This window comes from Pleurodeles waltl, chromosome 5, assembly GCF_031143425.1.
Source record: "Pleurodeles waltl isolate 20211129_DDA chromosome 5, aPleWal1.hap1.20221129, whole genome shotgun sequence".
Lineage (NCBI taxonomy): Eukaryota > Metazoa > Chordata > Amphibia > Caudata > Salamandridae > Pleurodeles > Pleurodeles waltl.
Genome location: NC_090444.1, coordinates 153,946,739 through 153,968,910, shown reverse-complemented (window position 1 = coordinate 153,968,910; position 22,172 = coordinate 153,946,739). Strand labels below are relative to the sequence as shown.

The 22,172-nt window shown below is 43.9% G+C and overlaps 1 protein-coding gene across 2 annotated transcripts in view; it reads right to left on the bottom strand.

Annotated features, from left to right (window-relative positions):
- TP53BP2 (tumor protein p53 binding protein 2) overlaps window positions 1-22,172 on the bottom strand; it is a 317,637-nt gene that overhangs the window by 214,239 nt on the left and 81,226 nt on the right. For both annotated transcript variants that reach the window (XM_069233831.1, XM_069233830.1), the window contains exons 4-5: window positions 12,395-12,474; window positions 2,172-2,273 (exon numbers count right to left, since the gene is read on the bottom strand). In XM_069233831.1, coding sequence (XP_069089932.1) covers window positions 2,172-2,273; window positions 12,395-12,474 — 182 coding nt within the window. The remainder of the gene's footprint in view (window positions 1-2,171; window positions 2,274-12,394; window positions 12,475-22,172) is intronic.

The following is a 22,172-nucleotide window of genomic DNA, read 5'->3' as shown; positions in this document are numbered from 1 at the left end:
CCGAACCTGCCAGACCTTGTGGCTCAAAAGACTTCTTTGAAGAATAACAAGTTTCGATAGTCTGAGCCGTACACTAGATGTCAGGAGTATGCAATATGTGTATGTACAGCCATACATGCTACAAACAGAGTATTACCAAAGGTAACTTGTTCTCCTGATAGTTACTTCTAACCGCGGATCGCTCCCCTTTTGAATAGATACCAATGAAGTAGCTGCCAGGTGGTGGGTATGTGTTGGTTCAAATATCATCCTGATGATCCCATCTCTCTGATGGGATCGCAACTTTTACTATGGCACGGATCCATAAAAATATTTTGTATCCTACTAACGGCCTCTGCTGTTCTTGCATATTTGACACGCACTATCATCACTTCTATCACGTGTGTACCATGTTTAAAAAGCACCAAGCATGGTTTACTCACAGGTACCCACTGGATTGTAATACATTTTATTTTACATTTTATGATTACTTTCTAATTTGGATGCGCTATCAATTGTTCTTTATTGCTATATTAGGGCGCTGTATTTTTGTACTAGCATCACCTTTTGGGACAAGAGAAAAGCAGAAAAATTCACTAAGTCTTTCAGTCTAGTCTACTCATGTTTGAGCCAACAAATATAGAACTTGAATCCTAACTGCCACCAGTCTTATTTTAGGTAATGATATCTGTCTCACCCTCATCTTATTTTCCGTTTGGGTATGGAACAGGTGAGCCACTCTGACCAGTAGAGCATTGTAGTTGAATTGACTATCAGGTGAAGCACACATCAGAATCAGAATCTCTCCAAAAGATTCACCTACACAATTCGCTAACATACTTTTAGCCATCGTCTTGGAAACATTAATGTTTGGACCACTCAGATTCCAAAGCATATGTGCTGTAAGATTCTTGGTTAAAGAGATCACTTATGTACAAACTAGTAAACCTCTTAACAGCATGTCATACTGGGATATAAATTTTCTGATGAGCACATCAAAGTCTATTTTGTAGACGCAGCTACGTATTTGACATTAAAAACAAAAAGTTGCTCCAAAACTGAGCTGGGCTCCAAATATTACTAGACATCATTTAAAGCAAAGGCTACAAAGCCCTCATGATGTACGTAGTAGCCATGGGTCAAAGATCCCATAACATGCTTGCAACCTTGATCAGCCTACATTCTGGAGAGATAAAGGTTGAATGTGTTAACATGAAGTGAGTTCCCGACTTTTCAGAAATTATGCACTTTTCTACATTGCAGTAGTTGTGTCTGTACTCTCAAGATCGCACCCTCTTGAGGCAAGTGATATTCACTGTGGGCCCTAATGTATACATTATCAGAGATCTTTATTTCAAAACTGCCATTCCTAAGGCCAAGGAGTTCCAATTAAAGGAGTGACTCAGCATCCAAGTCTCTTTCCCTGTCAGTATTGTGACTGGCCTTAGCAGCACCTGCTACAGCTTCACAGTTCTGTTTTCAACAGGTTGAACAAAGTAGGATTATTTTTTTCTTTGACTTATGAGCAAATATGTCTTGTCATCTCCGTAACACAGCGGATAAGGCATCTAAGAGAGACTTGGATGCGCACAGAATGAACATTTGCATCATAGTGAAATTTTAAAGACAAGGGAACTTGTTTATCAGAATGTGGATCTAACAACCCCAGCCACCAGATCAGCAATTGCCCTTGAAGATGACATAAAGAGTGAATAAACCAAATTTAAATTAAAAATTATTTTTAGCTTCACGTAAAATGGAGGGCTGATGAGTTAACAAACATGCTAAAGAATTGAACAGAAAGACAAGGTCCACCAAAGGGGAATGTAAGTATTTGTAGTGAGGGTGCATGAAGAAGTACAGGTGGGTTAGAGCTAGCATTCCTAAAGCAACATTCACTACTACAAGCTGATTGCCGTTCTCACAACACAGACATTCAACCAAAAAGTAATAATATGTCTCCAATATTAAGTTGAACACTCATAAAATGCATTCTATTGTTTTACTTCTTATAATTATTTTACCTCTTTGCAAAAAAAAAAAAAAAAAAACAACACAGAAAAGGTACTATCATTAGAAAGCGTTGGCAAAATGGCCTCTTCAAAACTGATATTTAACAACATCATGCAATTAACATTAATAATCTTGTAAGGCAGCTACCCACGAGTCTAATCAGTAAAACTCAAATTTACCTTGGTGGACAGCATTTGTTGCTGAGTCTCAATTTGCTGCTGCTGGCGGGCAGCCATTTCCTGTAGTTCAGCTAATGTCATGTCCATTCGAGGGGTATTAACCTTACAAAAGAAAACAAGTCTAAGAAAATTGTAACACAATAAGGTCATGCACTGGCATTTCATTTCTCATAACTTCATACCAATATGAAAAACCCTAACTTCAGATCATTAAATTTGCATCTTACAATAAAAGGCAAGCTGGTTTTCGTATGATGATTGGTCAATTCAAAGTCAACATGTTCTATTCATATATCTACTTTCACTGGTTTAAAATTGTACAACTACAATCCCAGAGCAACAAATCAGAATAGATACATTTCAACCATAGACTAAATGAAACATCCGGTATTGCACATGGATTGAGGGGATGGGTGCAAGGATTATGGTGGGGAATTAGGACTACAGGGATATAATCTTTCCTTCTCCATCGGTGGTTATCAGATTATTGTGAACTGTAGAATATAGTACCAAGTTTAACCCAAACTTTGGAGTAAAGGGGACAAGAAACCTAGTGAAATACAGTTGACAATGGCTATGCACACACATTAGACAAGAAGGCCTGACCTAATACCGTGTCTGTTCTATCGTCAGTAACCAGATAGTGATGCTTTACATATGAATGCACAGATCTTCAGGTAGCAGTTCTGCAAAGGGTTCAACATTTTTCACAAGAGGAGGGATGGCTGCTTTTTCTCTAGTTGGAAGTGCCTTTGCTTTACCTATCAAGGGTCTGGTAGCCCATTGTGTGCAGGATATGATAGAAGAGACTAATAGTTTTGGTTTGGGAAAACGTTTGACATTTTCTAAACGAACAGAAGACCCCTTGGCGTCTAGGTGTAAAGAGACCTTTCAGCTGGTTGAGCAGCATTCCAGAATGTAAGCTTAAAACCAGTCTTGAATGAGAGTGGTAAATTCGTTATGAAAAGACAGGTTGCTTTGGTCATGCTTGTGGGCCTAAACTTATTCTTCTGGTGTGTAACACGAAATGGGCTGTAACAGAGTTGATGAAAACACATTTTTTTTTTTATTTTTTTAAATCACAAACATCTTCTGGTATAGGTGTATCATGAATGCTTTCTTCAAATTCCTTTTAGGGTAAAGGACATTTTTTAGTGTCAAGTTTCTGAATGGCTCTGAAGCAGTCTGAGAAGATGGTGCGCCTTTGGAAGCAGCCTTCAAGGCAAGTCATCCTTCAGTGTTGAAGGGAATTTATTGACCAAACTTCCTCGTACTTCAAGGCAGACTTTATGAATGTTCAGGTGATGAGAGGAAAGGCTTGAACTAAATCTATGTTTTGTAAGAAATAAATAGTATCAGTAGTATATGTATGGATAATAATACTGAATTCGAAAATAACCTTAGGCAGAAAAGAGGGATGAGTTCTTGAGGATGTCTTACTACAATGAAAAATGGTATACAGTCCATCTGTAATAGGGCACTTTGATGTGCTATGAAAGCAGCCAAATGTTCTTTGGTAGCCAAAACATGCAAGTCTGATTTTGCTAAATGAGGAAAAGGCAGTGCTGTTTTCTCTTAACAAGTTTTCGGGTTTACCTGCTTCACATGAGATCAGATTAAAAACCTGAACCAATTCTCATTTTCTTTAAGGATTTTCATGCAGCTATCTTATAGATAAGATACAGTGCAAGAACTTGGGAGCAAGGCAGTCAAGCCTATCAGTGGAAATCGGGGATAACGGATCTGGGCTGGTCTTCTGGCTAGAAGATCACGCCTGGATGGAAGCCTCATGTGAGGCTTAATGGAAGAGGTGAAGAATTTTCTGATACCTACAATTGTCGGAAAATTGCTATCATGTTTAGAATTACAAGAACTGGAGTAAAAGTGCAAACAAATTGCCTCAACCAATGTATCAAAAAAACACTCTCTCCTAGAGTGAGGCTCTGATGCTCTACTTCCCTGTTGATGTAAAAACATGCGGTTGACTGTTCTCTGGTAAGTCCTGAATCATTAAGATGCTGCCTTAACTGCATTTTGACAAGGCTAATGCAGCCTCTGTATACCCAATTATCTTTCTGACTCTTGAATCAGAAGTATCCGTCTCATCTCACAATGATAGGAATGTGAAAACGGACATCCTCGAAATCAATGCCAAACATCTAGTCACCTTCGGATAGGTGATGGTCGATCTGATAAAGAGCCAATATCCTAAATCTTCTTCTTATGATTAATTGGATAGCTTTTTCAAGGTCCAAATCACTCTTTTAGGCCTTTCTTTTGGACTAAGTACTTCCAGAAGTTCATGACAGTTTTCAAACTTTCGACTGCCTGCTTCTATAAGGCAAGTTGCACCTCTTGTATCAATCATGGCAGGAACAAGGTCCGCAAAAACCCTTAGGTTGAGAGGAGCAAAAAAAAAATCTGATATCTATTGTACGTAATACCAAGCGCCCAATTGTCTTTGGTGACTTTTTATCAAGCTGAGGATAACTGAAATATCTCTCCCTCTGGAGTGCCAGGCAGTGGTGTCAAGATGAACACATTTTTTCTCCAGCTGCAGGCAGTGGTTAGTTTTCTCTACCACTGAAACTCTTAGGCATGGAAAAGAAGACACCTTGTGTGTTGTTCCCAGGAGAAGTGGAACTGTTGCTACATTTCCCAATGTAGAGTATGCTTCCATGAACTGGGCTTTGGGTGCTTTCTCTTTTTTTCCAGACCTACTGATTGTGAAATCTCCAGCTCAATAGATGGTAGACCATCTTCTGTGCTTGGGGAGTGAGAGTTATGAAACAGAGCCAAAGACACATTCTTGGAGAGTCCAAGACAGTCTGAATTCTGAAAATGGTTGCACTGATTGATAAAAGGCCCTTGCCCCCTGCATGTAATGAAATTAGGCCATTGCATTCTTTGTCCCTTTCCTAATCAGCTTTTCAATATGTCTCTCTGGCATACACGCATTAAATAAAAAAATAAACAAAATAAAAACACATATCTGCTGACTCATCAGTGGTAGTCAATTATGGCCTATTTCCCTGCTCCTAGTTATTTTTAAGATATTTAAAATAACAGTTAACAGCAAGCTCTTAAACTTCCTGAAGCTAACAATCTGCTGGCCGATTCACATTCCCACTTTAAGCTTACATATAGCACTGAAACAGTCCTTGTGGCCGTTACCAAACATCTACTCACCATCCTAGTTGAAGGGACCTCGACCACACTGACCTTAAAAGACTGGCTAGACACTTTCAATATGGTTTTGGGGTGCTTAGCAGTGACCGAAATATTTCTCTACCCCCTTTCACATCCTCAAACTACCATCTATAATATGTGGCCCCCAGGGATTGTCCTTCAGCCCTACATTATTAAATACCTATATGACCCCTCTAGCCCAACTGGTCCAAATGTTTGGATTTACCATCACATCTTGCACAGAGGAAACCCAACTAATTGCCTCGATGACAGATAATCCTGCATGCCAGCAATGGCTCCTGAATGCTAAAAAAAAAGCTGTCTCAAAGCTCAGTTTGAACAAAATGAAAGTTCTAATTTTAGGGAGAACCAATTTCAGTAGGTACCCTGCTTGGTGCTCCTCCTACACCAACTAGGACAGCCAGAAATCACTTCATAAAAATAAAAATGTCTTCTGTTTTGAAAACCCAGATCAATGCACTGGCCGCAGCCCGCTTTACACTCTTAGAAGTCCTTAGGATTAATTTATATATTCTCTCCTTCAGTGATCCATGCCACAAACACAACACCCCGGCAAAATGGCAATGTTGTATATGTTGACTTACCTCATCACCTTACTTAACGCCTGCAAGTTATTCAGCATGACGTTGCCAGGTTGACTCAATATCCCTGGGTATCACCACATTTCAGTGCACTTAAAATAACTTCTTTGGCTCCCAGTGAGAAAAAGAGATTAATTTAAGGCTTTGTCCATCACTTTAATGCTCTGGACAACAGAGGTCTGCTCTACCTCTAACAGCTGTCCTACTCGCTCTCTCCAATCATAAGATGCCAGGCTCCTCACGACTTCATACATTAAGCAGGCCAGACAAGAAGGACATACTCTTACATTTTTGGCTGCTAGGTAGCGGAACCCTCTCCCAATAGAGCTATGTCTGACCACCTCTAAATCATTATTTTGTAAGTAATTTAAAAAGTATCTCTTTTATTCTGATTAAAGCTCTCCCCTGCAATCAGTCAGCGTAGGAACATCCTACCTAGGTAGTATTATACCCTCTAAAAAGCTTGTCAATTCATTAATTTGAATTACAAATGGCCAACTCTACAGGGCACGACAGAAACGCCAGCCTCCACAATTCCTAAAGAGGCAGGGGTACTGCCATTTTGTAACCTAACAGACTTAGTACAGGAGTAGGATTTATCTCAATTTTCCATTTTCAAAATTATGTTTTTGAGTGGAGTTTTACTTTGCTAAAATCAATCTGATTGTAATTGGTTGCATAAAGAAAGACAGAAAACAATGACTCCTATGGGTATGTTTACTTTCGGTAATGATTTTAAAACTTATAATTCCAAAATCACATACTGGGATCCCACACAAATAGAGCAGAGATATGACACCGTGTAACAAGTGGGAAGAATCTCATCATGGAGCTGGCAAAGATATTATCAAGCAGTTTGGGATTCTTTCACAATATGTCCTTGTAATTAGAGTGCAAGTCTAAACAAGCTGCTAACAGTTCTTCAGTTTTGGTAACTTCAACTGATTTACATTTCTGAATCATTTCCAGTTGTTGTGTAGGGGGTCTCAAGGTGATTCACAATAGAAATAATTAATACTAATAACCCTGAAATTATGTTAAACAAAGTCATTGTAGTAGCATGTTCAGCTCATTGAAAACATCCAGAATTCTGCCAATTAGGTGAATGTGCTCTAAACTTCAGCTGGAAGCCACAATGGCTCAGATTTCAAAGCAACAATGTGACGAGATAAAGAGCAGGTGAGCTTGAGTCTGGAATCAATCAAAGATACCAATGTTGTTTCAGTTAGAGAAACTTGTTTTTTCTTGAGCAAGAGATTAACATACTTGAACTACTGGAACAGATTACAAAGAAATACTTTCCCCACTACTGATTTTTTTTATCTGTCCACCTTCCAAGCAGCAGTACCTGCTCATTCATCTGATCACTCTGCAGATGTGTGCAAGTGGCTCCCCAGTGCAGAGGGCAAATGTCTCTCCCACTCCTCCTGTTGAATGTGTTGTCACTTTACCTCAAAGAGAATGAATGGCATCTGTGTAGACTAAATAAATTGAAGTATTCCAGCCCCAACCACTAGGTGGTGGAAATAATGCACAGCATGTGAATCTGGAAAAGACTTCTGCTACTAAAGGTGATGGTAGCCGCTATCTATCTTGCGACCCCCTCTTTAGAGAAGGGGGCATTTTTTTTATGTGGATAAGCAAAACCCACAAAAAGCTGGTCTGTGAATATCAAGTGCTTGGTCCTTTCAATATAACTGTTTTGGTATCTGTTGATGTCCAGCGAATGCAGGGATCTTGATGCTAAACTGAAAGAGGAAATATCTTTCTTCCGAAGGATAGTCAGAAAGAAGAGTTGCATGAAGGCTGAACGCCTTCAGGTTACTGGAGGATGAAGTACCAGGAATGGAACCAAGCTTCAGCCCAAATGTTTCACCCCGTGCTCCCCCCACCCCACGAATAAGTTGCCCAATAGAGGACAAACGTCCAGTTGCTCCAGTCTTTGCAATTTGATAACTCCGCCTCCTCTCCAGAAACTAGCTAAAGGTACTCATGGCCCCATAAAGGCACAGTTCAGTTAAAGTCCCTGCCTGCTGCAGAAAATGAGCTTAACTAGGTTGATGTGGGCACAGCATGCATAGAGGCAGAGAGGAATGCCACCGACCTCTGAATTCATCTTGAGGCGGTGAGTCCTTTGCTGGTGCTGAATTTATGGGTAACACCTTTCGGGGAGACAAGCAAGAGGCACTGGGCAGCTGCAGGGGGGAAGGGGGCACAATTTTAATGAATCCAATACTGGAAACTGTAACAAGCCAGTATCAAAGCATGTAGAGGCACCTTGGTTGTGACCCCTGAGAGACAGATTCAACTACTGAAAGACACATTTAAAAATCTTGAAAACAGATCCAGGTGGGACAAATTCCAGATTCATAACCTCAGAGAAGATGTGAAGGTAGCATTATGTGTGCCTCCCTCTCAATAATCTTCGCTAGCATGTTTGAAACCAACACAAACTCCTGTAGGCAGTGTGAGAGCACCAAGTTGGGAAGAAAACAGGAGAGCAAAGTGCATTGTGATGATTCTGTGAAAATGCACAATTACAGAGAAAAGTAAATCACAAAAGCCAGGAAAACTGGGCATGTTCTGTTAGAAAAAACAGGGTTCTCTTGTTTCAGGATCTCTCTGCAGCAACCCCGCAGAGCCAGAGGGACTTCAGATTTTTAAACCAGGCGCTACAAAAGAAATATCTGAAATACATAGACATTTCCTATGGGCCTGAAGTTTCACTGGCGAGGTATGGGCAGAACTGTTAGTGGTGAGGAGGAGGGTCTGGGATTCTGAACACTTGTGATGAAGAGGACCCTGAAAACTTGACTAGTGGACCTAGCGCCAAGCAAGAAGTATTGCATAAAAGGGACAGGGAGAAATCAGCAAAAAGACAAATAATGAGATTCAACAGGGATATCCACACACCAGAGTTAGACACGTGAGACATATAATGACTGGGTCTAGATGATAACCACCTTGTAGGCATAATAAGGTCTGTGAGGTGGTAGTGGTCGTGGTGTGGGGGGCACCCCAGCTAGTAAACTCTAATATTTTTTAACATTGTTTCTGAGTGGGAGGGGTTGAGGATATCAAATTTATTTTTTGGGCCCAGTTGGGACAGGTTTTTTTTATTTAAAGGGGGTAGGGTCCAGGGAAGATTCTTCATGGCAAAAGATATCTGGGCACCCTAGGTAAGTGTACTTCAGGGGATTCAAGCAGAGATTGTCACCTTAATGTCCCTTCAAGTTATTTTTGCTTTACATTAAAGAGCTGAACACCCCTAATAAGAAAGAAACTGCCAATATTCTCTCACATGACTTGTCACTTTCTTTCAATAAACCCACCTGCTGACAGCTCACCACTTTCGAACGCTGGAGGAAGCAGTAAGCAATAGTTCCAGGGCTGGAATGCCGTTGAGTCTGCAAACATACTAACTTGCATGTTTTAAGGATTTTCACCAGCTTTTCTCTAATCTTTACCCATAATAAGAAAGGTTGGAAATGTACTCCTGACAATGGCAGAATTAGAACTTCGTCCAGGGTTGGGGAAAAAAAAGTGGTTGGAGGGAAAATGAACTTGCAAACGCTCAATAGATTGTCACATGAGCAAATCTACACATGCATATTTGCCCATGCTAAAATACAGTTCACAAATATTTTATAGGGGTAGGATTTCATGGTATACTTCTCATGAAAGCCACTAATTCAAAGACATATACCATGGGTGCACTTTTGTGACTTTCTTTAAGAATTTGCTCCCTAATTAGGTCTGGCGTTAACAAATACATTTTGTTTTTATTAAACTTCTATTTCTCCCTCTATCGGCTGGCTTTACTGTGAGTGATCGCATTCTGCTCTTCCATAAGGAGCATATTGGCACACAAAGTAGTTACTACACTGGCAATCAGAGGCGTAACAAAACTGGAGGATGCCCCTTTGCAAAGAACATGGAGGGGCCCCCTCTCCAGATTCACTCAGGGCAGGTGCTGTGCTGAAGGGGCCCCCTGGAGTGAGGCTGCGGGGCCTTTGTTATGCCACTGGGGGCAATGTGTGCTTTTAGAGTTCAAAAAGATTTTTTTTTTTTTGTCATTGTTACAAAGGTGAGGGCCTGGCAGCTCCCACAACAATAAAGTGTTACAAAAGCCATGTCAAAACAAGACACGTACTAATGAAACTAAAAGACTCACAAAAAATGTCGACAGTTGGCTTCTCCCGATAATCGCGTTGACAATGGTTACACTGATTTTCCATTAGGAATAATTTTGGGAAATACTAGCATGCATCAACACATTTTACTAAATGACGCTTCAAAGAAATAGCACCTAAAATTTCATGGTAGGGAATTACAAGCTTATGCAAACATTTGCATCTAATCAGAGAGTATTCTGGGAGCATTATACTTAGCTTCATATTGTTAAACTTTTCAAACACGTGTACACTTTTTTTTCTACTGAAACCACTGTCAGTAGTGCAGTGTGACCTTAAAACATTTAGTTACAGTGCTCCCCCTAATAATGAAGGCTTTCAATTAATGAACCATAAATACAAGTTCGAACAGCATCAACTTTTGGACACACATTACCTCAACTGCAGAAAGTTCCAATCTCTGTAAACTGGCAGCCAAAGGGTTTGTGCTGCATAAGGTTGGGCCTACTTGTCCCAAGGAAAAAATAAACATGAAAACTTGTTGTCCTTGACCCCAAACAATATGCCCCAGGCGTTGGGCGATAGGAATTCCACATCCCTGGATCCAGTAGCGCAGTGGGGCATGCAGGACGTACCTCAGTGGCACTTAAGTACAAGGTGAGGGAGTGGGGGTAACAGATGCCTGGCAGGTGATACACCCTGACGATACATTATAAATTTTACTCCCATGTGTACATAGTCTAATCTCTGATTGATTATTTATATCACGAAGTTTGCTACATGTGCATTACTCCATTGAGCTCACAGAGATGATATTTCTGACCATGATAAATGGAATGCTCGGAGGGAGGAGGGAAAATGAACCCAGCTCCCACCAATAAAGGAGTAATGTCCAGGGCAAAGCCACATTTTGTAAGCAAATAGAAAGCTATCTCCCTTTTGATAACCTGGGGTGCCTTTAAGTTAGTGGCGAGAGGTGTCAATCTCAATATTTGCTAGATGAGAAAGGCCAAATTACAAGAGCAGAAGATGACTGCAGTGTTGAGAGATCTGGAGGCATTACATTAATGCTAACCCAAGTACTGCAGGTGGATGGAAAATCATGGATCCTAAGGCCAGCTTAATTTATTATGCACTAACAAAGCGGAGATGGCTTACATTACAATTAAAGCAACCCTTCTATGAAAGTTAACTAGGTGGGCTCCTTGTTGGCAAAGAGGCTGTGACAAAAAACAGCCAGGGCACATACAAGTAATCGAAGGGATCAGAATGGAGCCTTGGTGACCAGGGAAGTTGAAGAGTACCACCTTAAGAAATTATTATCAAGAACTCCATATAAGGGAGGAGAGGATAACAGTAATACAGACACATAGACAAGCAGACAACGTCATGTTGACCCTGACTGACCTCTGGGATTGCTGAACAAACTCTTACCAGAGGTAGAACAATTTTGAGGTTTCCAAATATAACATTAAGAGACATAAGTGTCAAATGTTAGGTGTAGTAATCCCTACTGCTGTGAGGCAACAAATATCGGTACACTGCCCCTTCCAGAGGGCTTTGAGGAAAATCAGATAATGAGGACAACCATTCGATAACCTGGGGGAAAGCAGCCAATTTGCATACTTTAAAAAGCTAGATACTAGAGGCTCTCAGGAGATGGGCTACACAGAGCCAGATGACCATGGGCTCAGAGTGCTGGGATTTGCCCCGGACACTGTAGAGCAGGTCAAGCTGGCCCAGAACTCTTCATGGTCAGCTGATCTGTGGCAGTTCCAAGCTCTGAAAAAAATTATTTTGCATTGAAACAGGATGAGAGACTATTTTTGAAAAAGTGGCATGTTGTGATTGAATATGAAAGAGAAAGAGAATGTGTGTGTGTGCATGCGTAGAATAAAAACTTAATCTGCTACTTTTTCCCAATGAAACAGGAGAGGAAGAAGTACGTTAAGTCAACTCTTATTTCTTAACCTGTATGTTGGTGTTGATACTGTCATTTGCTGAAACTGCAATAAAAAGAGGTTGAATAAAAAAAAATTAATCTTCAACCTCAAATTCATCCTCAACCTCTCTCTAACCACAAACTACTGGCGAGTTTCGAACCTACTATGACTCACTTGAGTAATGACATATTCTCACACATCTACTCCTCTGCCAAATGAGCATCGCATAATTGCCCAAGTCTAAGCCTGACAACTGTGAGAATGGACTTGCTGGACAACAATAAAAGGTTAGCGTTTTGACTAGCAGTACAAAAGTAACAATTCAGTTCAGAAGAAGTATAATAGTGAGTCCTTACCCCATTCTCAATTCTTCTATCTCCAGGCACTTTGACACCATTTCTCCTTGCATATGGATCCTGAGATCTTTGTCCACCAGCTGCATAAAGATACAGATTAGAATTACCAGAAACACATATTCATGAAAAACAATTAACATCGTATACATTAGTGTCATCTTTTTGCAATGCAATAAGTCTCTCATTTGCTTGAGTTTTAAATATTGGCATTGTAAATTCATAACTGGATTTTTGACACATGAATAGGTCAACCCCTGCCTCCTAATTTCATCTTTTCCTGCCATTTAATTCCAGTAGCCCAGCATATAACTAAAGCACTTCCATTTACCTTCTTCCTCTATCTGCAGCAAAAGAATGAAAATGGTGCCATTTAGCATCCTAATTTAAATCTGCCATGCTAATTGCAGTAGAATACTGTAGGAAGTTGGTTCTGTATGCACTATTTCAAAGTAAGGAATAGTATACACAGAGTCCAAGGGTTCCCCTTAGAGGTAAGATAGTGGCAAAAAGAGATAATACTAATGCTCTATTTTGTGGTAGTGTGGTCGAGCAGTAGGCTTATCAAAGGAGTAGTGTTAAGCATTTGTTGTACATACACACAGGCAATAAATGAGGAACACACACTCAGAGACAAATCCAGCCAATAGGTTTTGTTATAGAAAAATATATTTTCTTAGTTTATTTTAAGAACCACAGGTTCAAATTCTACATGTAATCTCTCATTTGAAAGGTATTGCAGGTAAGTACTTTAGGAACTTTGAATCATTACATTAGCATGTATACTTTTTACATAAAACACAATAAGCTGTTTTAAAAGTGGACACTTAGTGCAATTTTCACAGTTCCTGGGGAGGTAAGTTTTTGTTAGTTTTGTCAGGTAAGTAAATCACTTACAAGTCTTAGGTTTGGGTCCAAGGTAGCCCACCGTTGGGGGTTCAGAGCAACCCCAAAGTTACCACACCAGCAGCTCAGGGCCGGTCAGGTGCAGAGGTGAAGGAGGTGCCCAAAACGCATAGGCCTCAATGGAGAGAAGGGGGTGCCCCGGTTCCGGTCTGCCAGCAGGTAAGTACCCGCGTCTTCGGAGGGCAGACCAGGGGGGTTTTGTAGGGCACCGGGGGGGACACAAGTCCACACAAAAAGTACACCCTCAGCGGCACTGGGGCGGCCGGGTGCAGTGTAGAAACAAGCGTCGGGTTTTCAATGGAAATCAATGAGAGATCAAGGGATCTGTAAGGAAATGCCTCCTTGGCATGGTTGCCCCCTGACTTTTTGCCTTTGCTGATGCTATGTTTACAATTGAAAGTGTGCTGAGGCCTGCTAACCAGGCCCCAGCACCAGTGTTCTTTCCCTAACCTGTACTTTTGTATCCACAATTGGCAGACCCTGGCATCCAGATAAGTCCCTTGTAACTGGTACTTCTAGTACCAAGGGCCCTGATGCCAAGGAAGGTCTCTAAGGGCTGCAGCATGTCTTATGCCACCCTGGAGACCTCTCACTCAGCACAGACACACTGCTTGCCAGCTTGTGTGTGCTAGTGAGAACAAAACGAGTAAGTCGACATGGCACTCCCCTCAGGGTGCCATGCCAGCCTCTCACTGCCTATGCAGTATAGGTAAGACACCCCTCTAGCAGGCCTTACAGCCCTAAGGCAGGGTGCACTATACCATAGGTGAGGGTACCAGTGCATGAGCATGGTACCCCTACAGTGTCTAAACAAAACCTTAGACATTGTAAGTGCAGGGTAGCCATAAGAGTATATGGTCTGGGAGTCTGTCAAACACGAACTCCACAGCACCATAATGGCTACACTGAAAACTGGGAAGTTTGGTATCAAACTTCTCAGCACAATAAATGCACACTGATGCCAGTGTACATTTTATTGTAAAATACACCACAGAGGGCACCTTAGAGGTGCCCCCTGAAACTTAACCGACTGTCTGTGTAGGCTGACTAGTTCCAGCAGCCTGCCACACCAGAGACATGTTGCTGGCCCCATGGGGAGAGTGCCTTTGTCACTCTGAGGCCAGTAACAAAGCCTGCACTGGGTGGAGATGCTAACACCTCCCCCAGGCAGGAGCTGTGATACCTGGCGGTGAGCCTCAAAGGCTCACCCCTTTGTCACAGCCCAGCAGGGCACTCCAGCTTAGTGGAGTTGCCCGCCCCCTCCGGCCACGGCCCCCACTTTTGGCGGCAAGGCTGGAGGGAACAAAGAAAGCAACAAGGAGGAGTCACTGGCCAGTCAGGACAGCCCCTAAGGTGTCTTGAGCTGAGGTGACTAACTTTTAGAAATCCTCCATCTTGCAGATGGAGGATTCCCCCAATAGGGTTAGGATTGTGACCCCCTCCCCTTGGGAGGAGGCACAAAGAGGGTGTACCCACCCTCAGGGCTAGTAGCCATTGGCTACTAACCCCCCAGACCTAAACACGCCCTTAAATTTAGTATTTAAGGGCTACCCTGAACCCTAGAAAATTAGATTCCTGCAACTACAAGAAGAAGGACTGCCTAGCTGAAAACCCCTGCAGAGGAAGACCAGAAGACGACAACTGCCTTGGCTCCAGAAACTCACCGGCCTGTCTCCTGCCTTCCAAAGATCCTGCTCCAGCGACGCCTTCCAAAGGGACCAGCGACCTCGACATCCTCTGAGGACTGCCCCTGCTTCGAAAAGACAAGAAACTCCCGAGGACAGCGGACCTGCTCCAAGAAAAGCTGCAACTTTGTTTCCAGCAGCTTTAAAGAACCCTGCAAGCTCCCCGCAAGAAGCGTGAGACTTGCAACACTGCACCCGGCGACCCCGACTCGGCTGGTGGCGAACCAACACCTCAGGAGGGACCCCAGGACTACTCTAAGACTGTGAGTACAAAAACCTGTCCCCCCTGAGCCCCCACAGCGCCGCCTGCAGAGGGAATCCCGAGGCTTCCCCTGACCGCGACTCTTTGAATCCTAAGTCCCGACACCTGGGAGAGACCCTGCACCCGCAGCCCCCAGGACCTGAAGGACCGGACTTTCACTGGAGGAGTGACCCCCAGGAGTCCCTCTCCCTTGACCAAGTGGAGGTTTCCCCGAGGAACCCCCCCCTTGCCTGCCTGCAGCGCTGAAGAGATCCCTAGATCTCCCATTGACTTCCATTACAAACCCGACGCTTGTTTCTACACTGCACCCGGCCGCCCCCGCGCTGCTGAGGGTGAAATTTCTGTGTGGGCTTGTGTCCCCCCCGGTGCCCTACAAAACCCCCCTGGTCTGCCCTCCGAAGACGCGGGTACTTACCTGCAAGCAGACCGGAACCGGGGCACCCCCTTCTCTCCATTCTAGCCTATGTGTTTTGGGCACCACTTTGAACTCTGCACCTGACCGGCCCTGAGCTGCTGGTGTGGTGACTTTGGGGTTGCTCTGAACCCCCAACGGTGGGCTACCTTGGACCAAGAACTAAGCCCTGTAAGTGTCTTACTTACCTGGTTAACCTAACAAATACTTACCTCCCCTAGGAACTGTGAAAATTGCACTAAGTGTCCACTTTTAAAACAGCTATTTGTGAATAACTTGAAAAGTATACATGCAATTTTGATGATTTGAAGTTCGTAAAGTACTTACCTGCAATACCTCTCGAATGAGATATTACATGTAGAATTTGAACCTGTGGTTCTTAAAATAAACTAAGAAAAGATATTTTTCTATATAAAAACCTATTGGCTGGATTTGTCTCGGAGTGTGTGTACCTCATTTATTGTCTATGTGTATGTACAACAAATGCTTAACACTACTCCTTGGATAAGCCTACTGCTCGACCACACTACCACAAAATAGAGCATTAGTATTATCTATTTTTACCACTATTTTACCTCTAAGGGGAACCCTTGGACTCTGTGCATGCTATTCCTTACTTTGAAATAGCACATACAGAGCCAACTTCCTACATTGGTGGATCAGCGGTGGGATACAAGACTTTGCATTTGCTGGACTACTCAGCCAATACCTGATCACACGACAAATTCCAAAATTGTCATTAGAAATTCATTTTTGCAATTTGAAAAGTTTTCTAAATTCTTAAAAGTCCTGCTAGGGCCTTGTGTGTTAAGTCCCTGTTTAGCATTGTCTTTTTAGAGTTTAAAAGTTTGTTAAAAGTTTGAAATTAGATTCTAGAAACAGTTTTAGATTCTTTAAAAAGTATTCCAACTCTTAGCAGAATAATGTCTGATACAGAGATGCAGGTGGTGGAACTCGACACCACACCTTACCTCCATCTTAAGATGAGGGAGCTAAGGTCTCTATGTAATATCAAAAAAATAACCATTGGCTCCAGACCTACCAAAATTCAGCTCCAGGAGCTGTTGGCAGAGTTTGAAAAAGCCAACCCCTCTGATGATGACATCACAGAGGAAGAAATTAGTGACTTGGAGGCCAATGTCCCTCCTCCAGTCCTAAATAGGGAGAACAGGACCCCTCAAGTCCTGTCTCCAACTGTGTTAGTCAGAAATAGTGAGTCCCTCACAGGAGGGTCCCACATTTCTGAAATCACTGAGGATGCTCTCAGTGAAGATGACCTCCTGTTAGCCAGGATGGCCAGAAGATTGGCTTTAGAGAGACAGCTCCTAGCCATAGAAAGGGAAAGACAAGAGATGGGCCTAGGACCCATCAATGGTGGCAGCAATATAAATAGGGTCAGAGATTCTCCTGACATGTTAAAAATCCCCAAAGGGATTGTGACAAAATATGAAGATGGTGATGACATCACCAAATGGTTCACAGCTTTTGAGAGGGCTTGTGTAACCAGAAAAGTGAACAGATCTCACTGGGGTGCTCTCCTTTGGGAAATGTTCACTGGAAAGTGTAGGGATAGACTCCTCACACTCTCTGGAAAAGATGCAGAATCTTATGACCTCATGAAGGGTACCCTGATTGAGGGCTTTGGATTCTCCACTGAGGAGTACAGGATTAGGTTCAGGGGGGCTCAAAAATCCTCGAGCCAGACCTGGGTTGACTTTGTTGACTACTCAGTGAAAACACTAGATGGTTGGATTCAAGGCAGTGGTGTAAGTAATTATGATGGGCTGTACAATTTATTTGTGAAAGAACACCTGTTAAGTAATTGTTTCAATGATAAACTGCATCAGCATCTGGTAGACCTAGGACCAATTTCTCCCCAAGAATTGGGAAAGAAGGCGGACCATTGGGTCAAGACAAGGGTGTCCAAGACTTCAACAGGGGGTGACCAAAAGAAAGGGGTCACAAAGACTCCCCAGGGGAAGGGTGATGAGACAACCAAAACTAAAAATAGTAAAGAGTCTTCTACAGGCCCCCAAAAACCTGCACAGGAGGGTGGGCCCAGAGCCTCTTCACAAAACAATGGGTACATGGGTAAAAACTTTGATCCCAAAAAGGCCTGGTGTCATAGCTGTAAACAGCATGGACACCAAACTGGAGACAAGGCCTGTCCCAAGAAAGGTTCCACTCCAAACTCCCATCCAGGTAACACTGGTATGGCTAGTCTCCAAGTGGGATCAACAGTGTGCCCAGAGCAAATCAGGGTCCACACTGAAGCTACTCTAGTTTCTGAGGGTGGGGTGGATTTAGCCACACTAGCTGTCTGGCCGCCTAACATGCAAAAATACAGACAGCAACTCTTAATTAATGGGACTAGAATAGAGGGCCTGAGGGATACAGGTGCCAGTGTCACCATGGTGACAGAGAAACTGGTTTCCCCTGGCCAATACCTGACTGGAAAAACTTACACAGTCACCAACGCTGACAATCAGAGAAAAGTACATCCCATGGCAATGGTTACTTTAGAATGGGGAGGGGTCAATGGCCTGAAACAGGTGGTGGTCTCCTCAAATATCCCAGTGGACTGTCTGCTTGGAAATGACCTGGAGTCCTCAGCATGGGCTGAGGTAGAACTAAAAACCCATGCAGCAATGCTGGGTATCCCTGAACTGGTGTGTGTGAAAACAAGAGCACAATGCAAGGCACAGGGTGAACAAGTAGAGCTGGAGTCTGGAAGAATGGCCCAGCCTACCAAGAGAACAGGAAAGTCAGTTGGGAAACCAACTGCAACACAGCAAAAGAAAGGGAACCTCTCTTCTCAGGAAGAAGTTCTGCCCTCTGAGGGAACTGAGCCTTTGGAGCTTGAACCTTATCAGGTTGAGCTCTTAGGCCCAGGGGGACCCTCAAGGGAGGAGCTGTGTAAGGGACAAGAAACCTGTCCCTCTCTTGAAGGCCTTAGGCAGCAAGCTGCTGAAGAGTCCAAAGGCAAGAAAAATGGAACACATAGGGTCTATTGGGAAGATGGACTCCTGTACACTGAGGCCAGAGACCCCAAACCTGGTGCCACTAGGAGAGTGGTAGTGCCTCAGCTGTTCAGGAAGTTCATCCTAACATTGGCCCATGACATTCCCCTTGCTGGACATTTGGGACAAACCAAGACGTGGGAGAGGTTAGTCAACCACTTCTACTGGCCCAATATGTCCAACATGGTTAAGGAGTTTTGCCTCTCCTGCCCCACCTGTCAAGCCAGTGGTAAGACAGGTGGACATCCAAAGGCCCCCCTCATTCCACTTCCAGTGGTGGGGGTTCCCTTTGAAAGAGTGGGTGTGGACATAGTTGGTCCACTAGAACCTCCCACAGCCTCAGGAAATATGTATATCCTGGTAGTAGTGGATCATGCTACCAGGTATCCTGAAGCTATTCCCCTTAGGTCGACTACTGCCCCTGCAGTAGCCAAGGCCCTCATTGGTATCTTTACCAGAGTGGGTTTCCCTAAGGAGGTGGTGTCTGACAGAGGTACCAACTTCATGTCAGCATACCTAAAGCACATGTGGAATGAGTGTGGAGTGACTTATAAATTCACTACACCATACCATCCACAAACTAATGGCTTGGTTGAGAGGTTCAACAAGACATTTAAAGGCATGATCATGGGGCTCCCAGAAAAACTCAAAAGGAGATGGGATGTCCTCTTGCCATGTCTGCTTTTCGCTTACAGAGAGGTGCCACAGAAGGGAGTAGGATTCTCACCCTTTGAACTTCTGTTTGGTCATCCTGTAAGGGGACCACTTGCCCTTGTTAAAGAAGGCTGGGAGAGACCTCTCCATGAGCCTAAACAGGACATAGTGGACTATGTACTTGGCCTTCGCTCTAGAATGGCAGAGTACATGGAAAAGGCAACCAAAAACCTTGAGGCCAGCCAACAGCTCCAGAAGTTTTGGTATGACCAAAAGGCTGCACTGGTTGAGTTCCAACCAGGGCAGAAAGTCTGGGTTCTGGAGCCTGTGGCTCCCAGGGCACTCCAGGACAAATGGAGTGGCCCTTACCCAGTGCTAGAAAGGAAGAGTCAGGTCACCTACCTGGTGGACCTGGGCACAAGCAGGAGCCCCAAGAGGGTGATCCATGTGAACCGCCTTAAGCTCTTCCATGACAGGGCTGATGTCAATCTGTTGATGGTAACAGATGAGGATCAGGAGGCAGAGAGTGAACCTCTCCCTGATCTTCTGTCATCAGACCCAAAAGATGGCACAGTAGATGGAGTGATCTACTCAGACACCCTCTCTGGCCAACAGCAAGCTGATTGTAGGAGAGTCCTACAACAGTTTCCTGAACTCTTCTCCTTAACCCCTGGTCAGACACACCTGTGTACCCATGATGTGGACACAGGAGACAGCATGCCTGTCAAAAACAAAATCTTTAGACAGTCTGACCATGTTAAGGAAAGCATCAAGGTGGAAGTCCACAAGATGCTGGAATTGGGAGTAATTGAGCGCTCTGACAGCCCCTGGGCTAGCCCAGTGGTCTTAGTCCCCAAACCTCACACCAAAGATGGAAAGAAAGAGATGAGGTTTTGTGTGGACTACAGGGGGCTCAATTCTGTCACCAAGACAGATGCTCATCCAATTCCAAGAGCTGATGAGCTCATAGATAAATTAGGTGCTGCCAAATTCTTAAGTACCTTTGACTTGACAGCAGGGTACTGGCAAATAAAAATGGCACCTGGAGCAAAAGAGAAAACAGCATTCTCCACACCTGATGGGCATTATCAGTTTACTGTTATGCCCTTTGGTTTAAAGAATGCCCCTGCCACCTTCCAAAGGTTGGTGAATCAAGTCCTTGCTGGCTTGGAGTCCTTTAGCACAGCTTATCTTGATGATATTGCTGTCTTTAGCTCCACCTGGCAGGATCACCTGGTCCACCTGAAGAAGGTTTTGAAGGCTCTGCAATCTGCAGGCCTCTCTATCAAGGCATCCAAATGCCAGATAGGGCAGGGAACTGTGGTTTACTTGGGCCACCTTGTAGGTGGAGGCCAAGTTCAGCCACTCCAACCCAAGATCCAGACTATTCTGGACTGGGTAGCTCCAAAAACCCAGACTCAAGTCAGGGCATTCCTTGGCTTGACTGGGTATTACAGGAGGTTTGTGAAGGGATATGGATCCATTGTGACAGCCCTCACTGAACTCACCTCCAAGAAAATGCCCAAGAAAGTGAACTGGACTGTGGAATGCCAACAGGCCTTTGACACCCTGAAACAAGCAATGTGCTCAGCACCAGTTCTAAAAGCTCCAGATTATTCTAAGCAGTTCATTGTGCAGACTGATGCCTCTGAACATGGGATAGGGGCAGTTTTGTCCCAAACAAATGATGATGGCCTTGACCAGCCTGTTGCTTTCATTAGCAGGAGGTTACTCCCCAGGGAGCAGCGTTGGAGTGCCATTGAGAGGGAGGCCTTTGCTGTGGTTTGGTCCCTGAAGAAGCTGAGACCATACCTCTTTGGGACTCACTTCCTAGTTCAAACTGACCACAGACCTCTCAAATGGCTGATGCAAATGAAAGGTGAAAATCCTAAACTGTTGAGGTGGTCCATCTCCCTACAGGGAATGGACTTTATAGTGGAACACAGACCTGGGACTGCCCATGCCAATGCAGATGGCCTTTCCAGGTTCTTCCACTTAGAAAATGAAGACTCTCTTGGGAAAGGTTAGTCTCATCCTCTTTCGTTTGGGGGGGGGTTGTGTAAGGAAATGCCTCCTTGGCATGGTTGCCCCCTGACTTTTTGCCTTTGCTGATGCTATGTTTACAATTGAAAGTGTGCTGAGGCCTGCTAACCAGGCCCCAGCACCAGTGTTCTTTCCCTAACCTGTACTTTTGTATCCACAATTGGCAGACCCTGGCATCCAGATAAGTCCCTTGTAACTGGTACTTCTAGTACCAAGGGCCCTGATGCCAAGGAAGGTCTCTAAGGGCTGCAGCATGTCTTATGCCACCCTGGAGACCTCTCACTCAGCACAGACACACTGCTTGCCAGCTTGTGTGTGCTAGTGAGAACAAAACGAGTAAGTCGACATGGCACTCCCCTCAGGGTGCCATGCCAGCCTCTCACTGCCTATGCAGTATAGGTAAGACACCCCTCTAGCAGGCCTTACAGCCCTAAGGCAGGGTGCACTATACCATAGGTGAGGGTACCAGTGCATGAGCATGGTACCCCTACAGTGTCTAAACAAAACCTTAGACATTGTAAGTGCAGGGTAGCCATAAGAGTATATGGTCTGGGAGTCTGTCAAACACGAACTCCACAGCACCATAATGGCTACACTGAAAACTGGGAAGTTTGGTATCAAACTTCTCAGCACAATAAATGCACACTGATGCCAGTGTACATTTTATTGTAAAATACACCACAGAGGGCACCTTAGAGGTGCCCCCTGAAACTTAACCGACTGTCTGTGTAGGCTGACTAGTTCCAGCAGCCTGCCACACCAGAGGCATGTTGCTGGCCCCATGGGGAGAGTGCCTTTG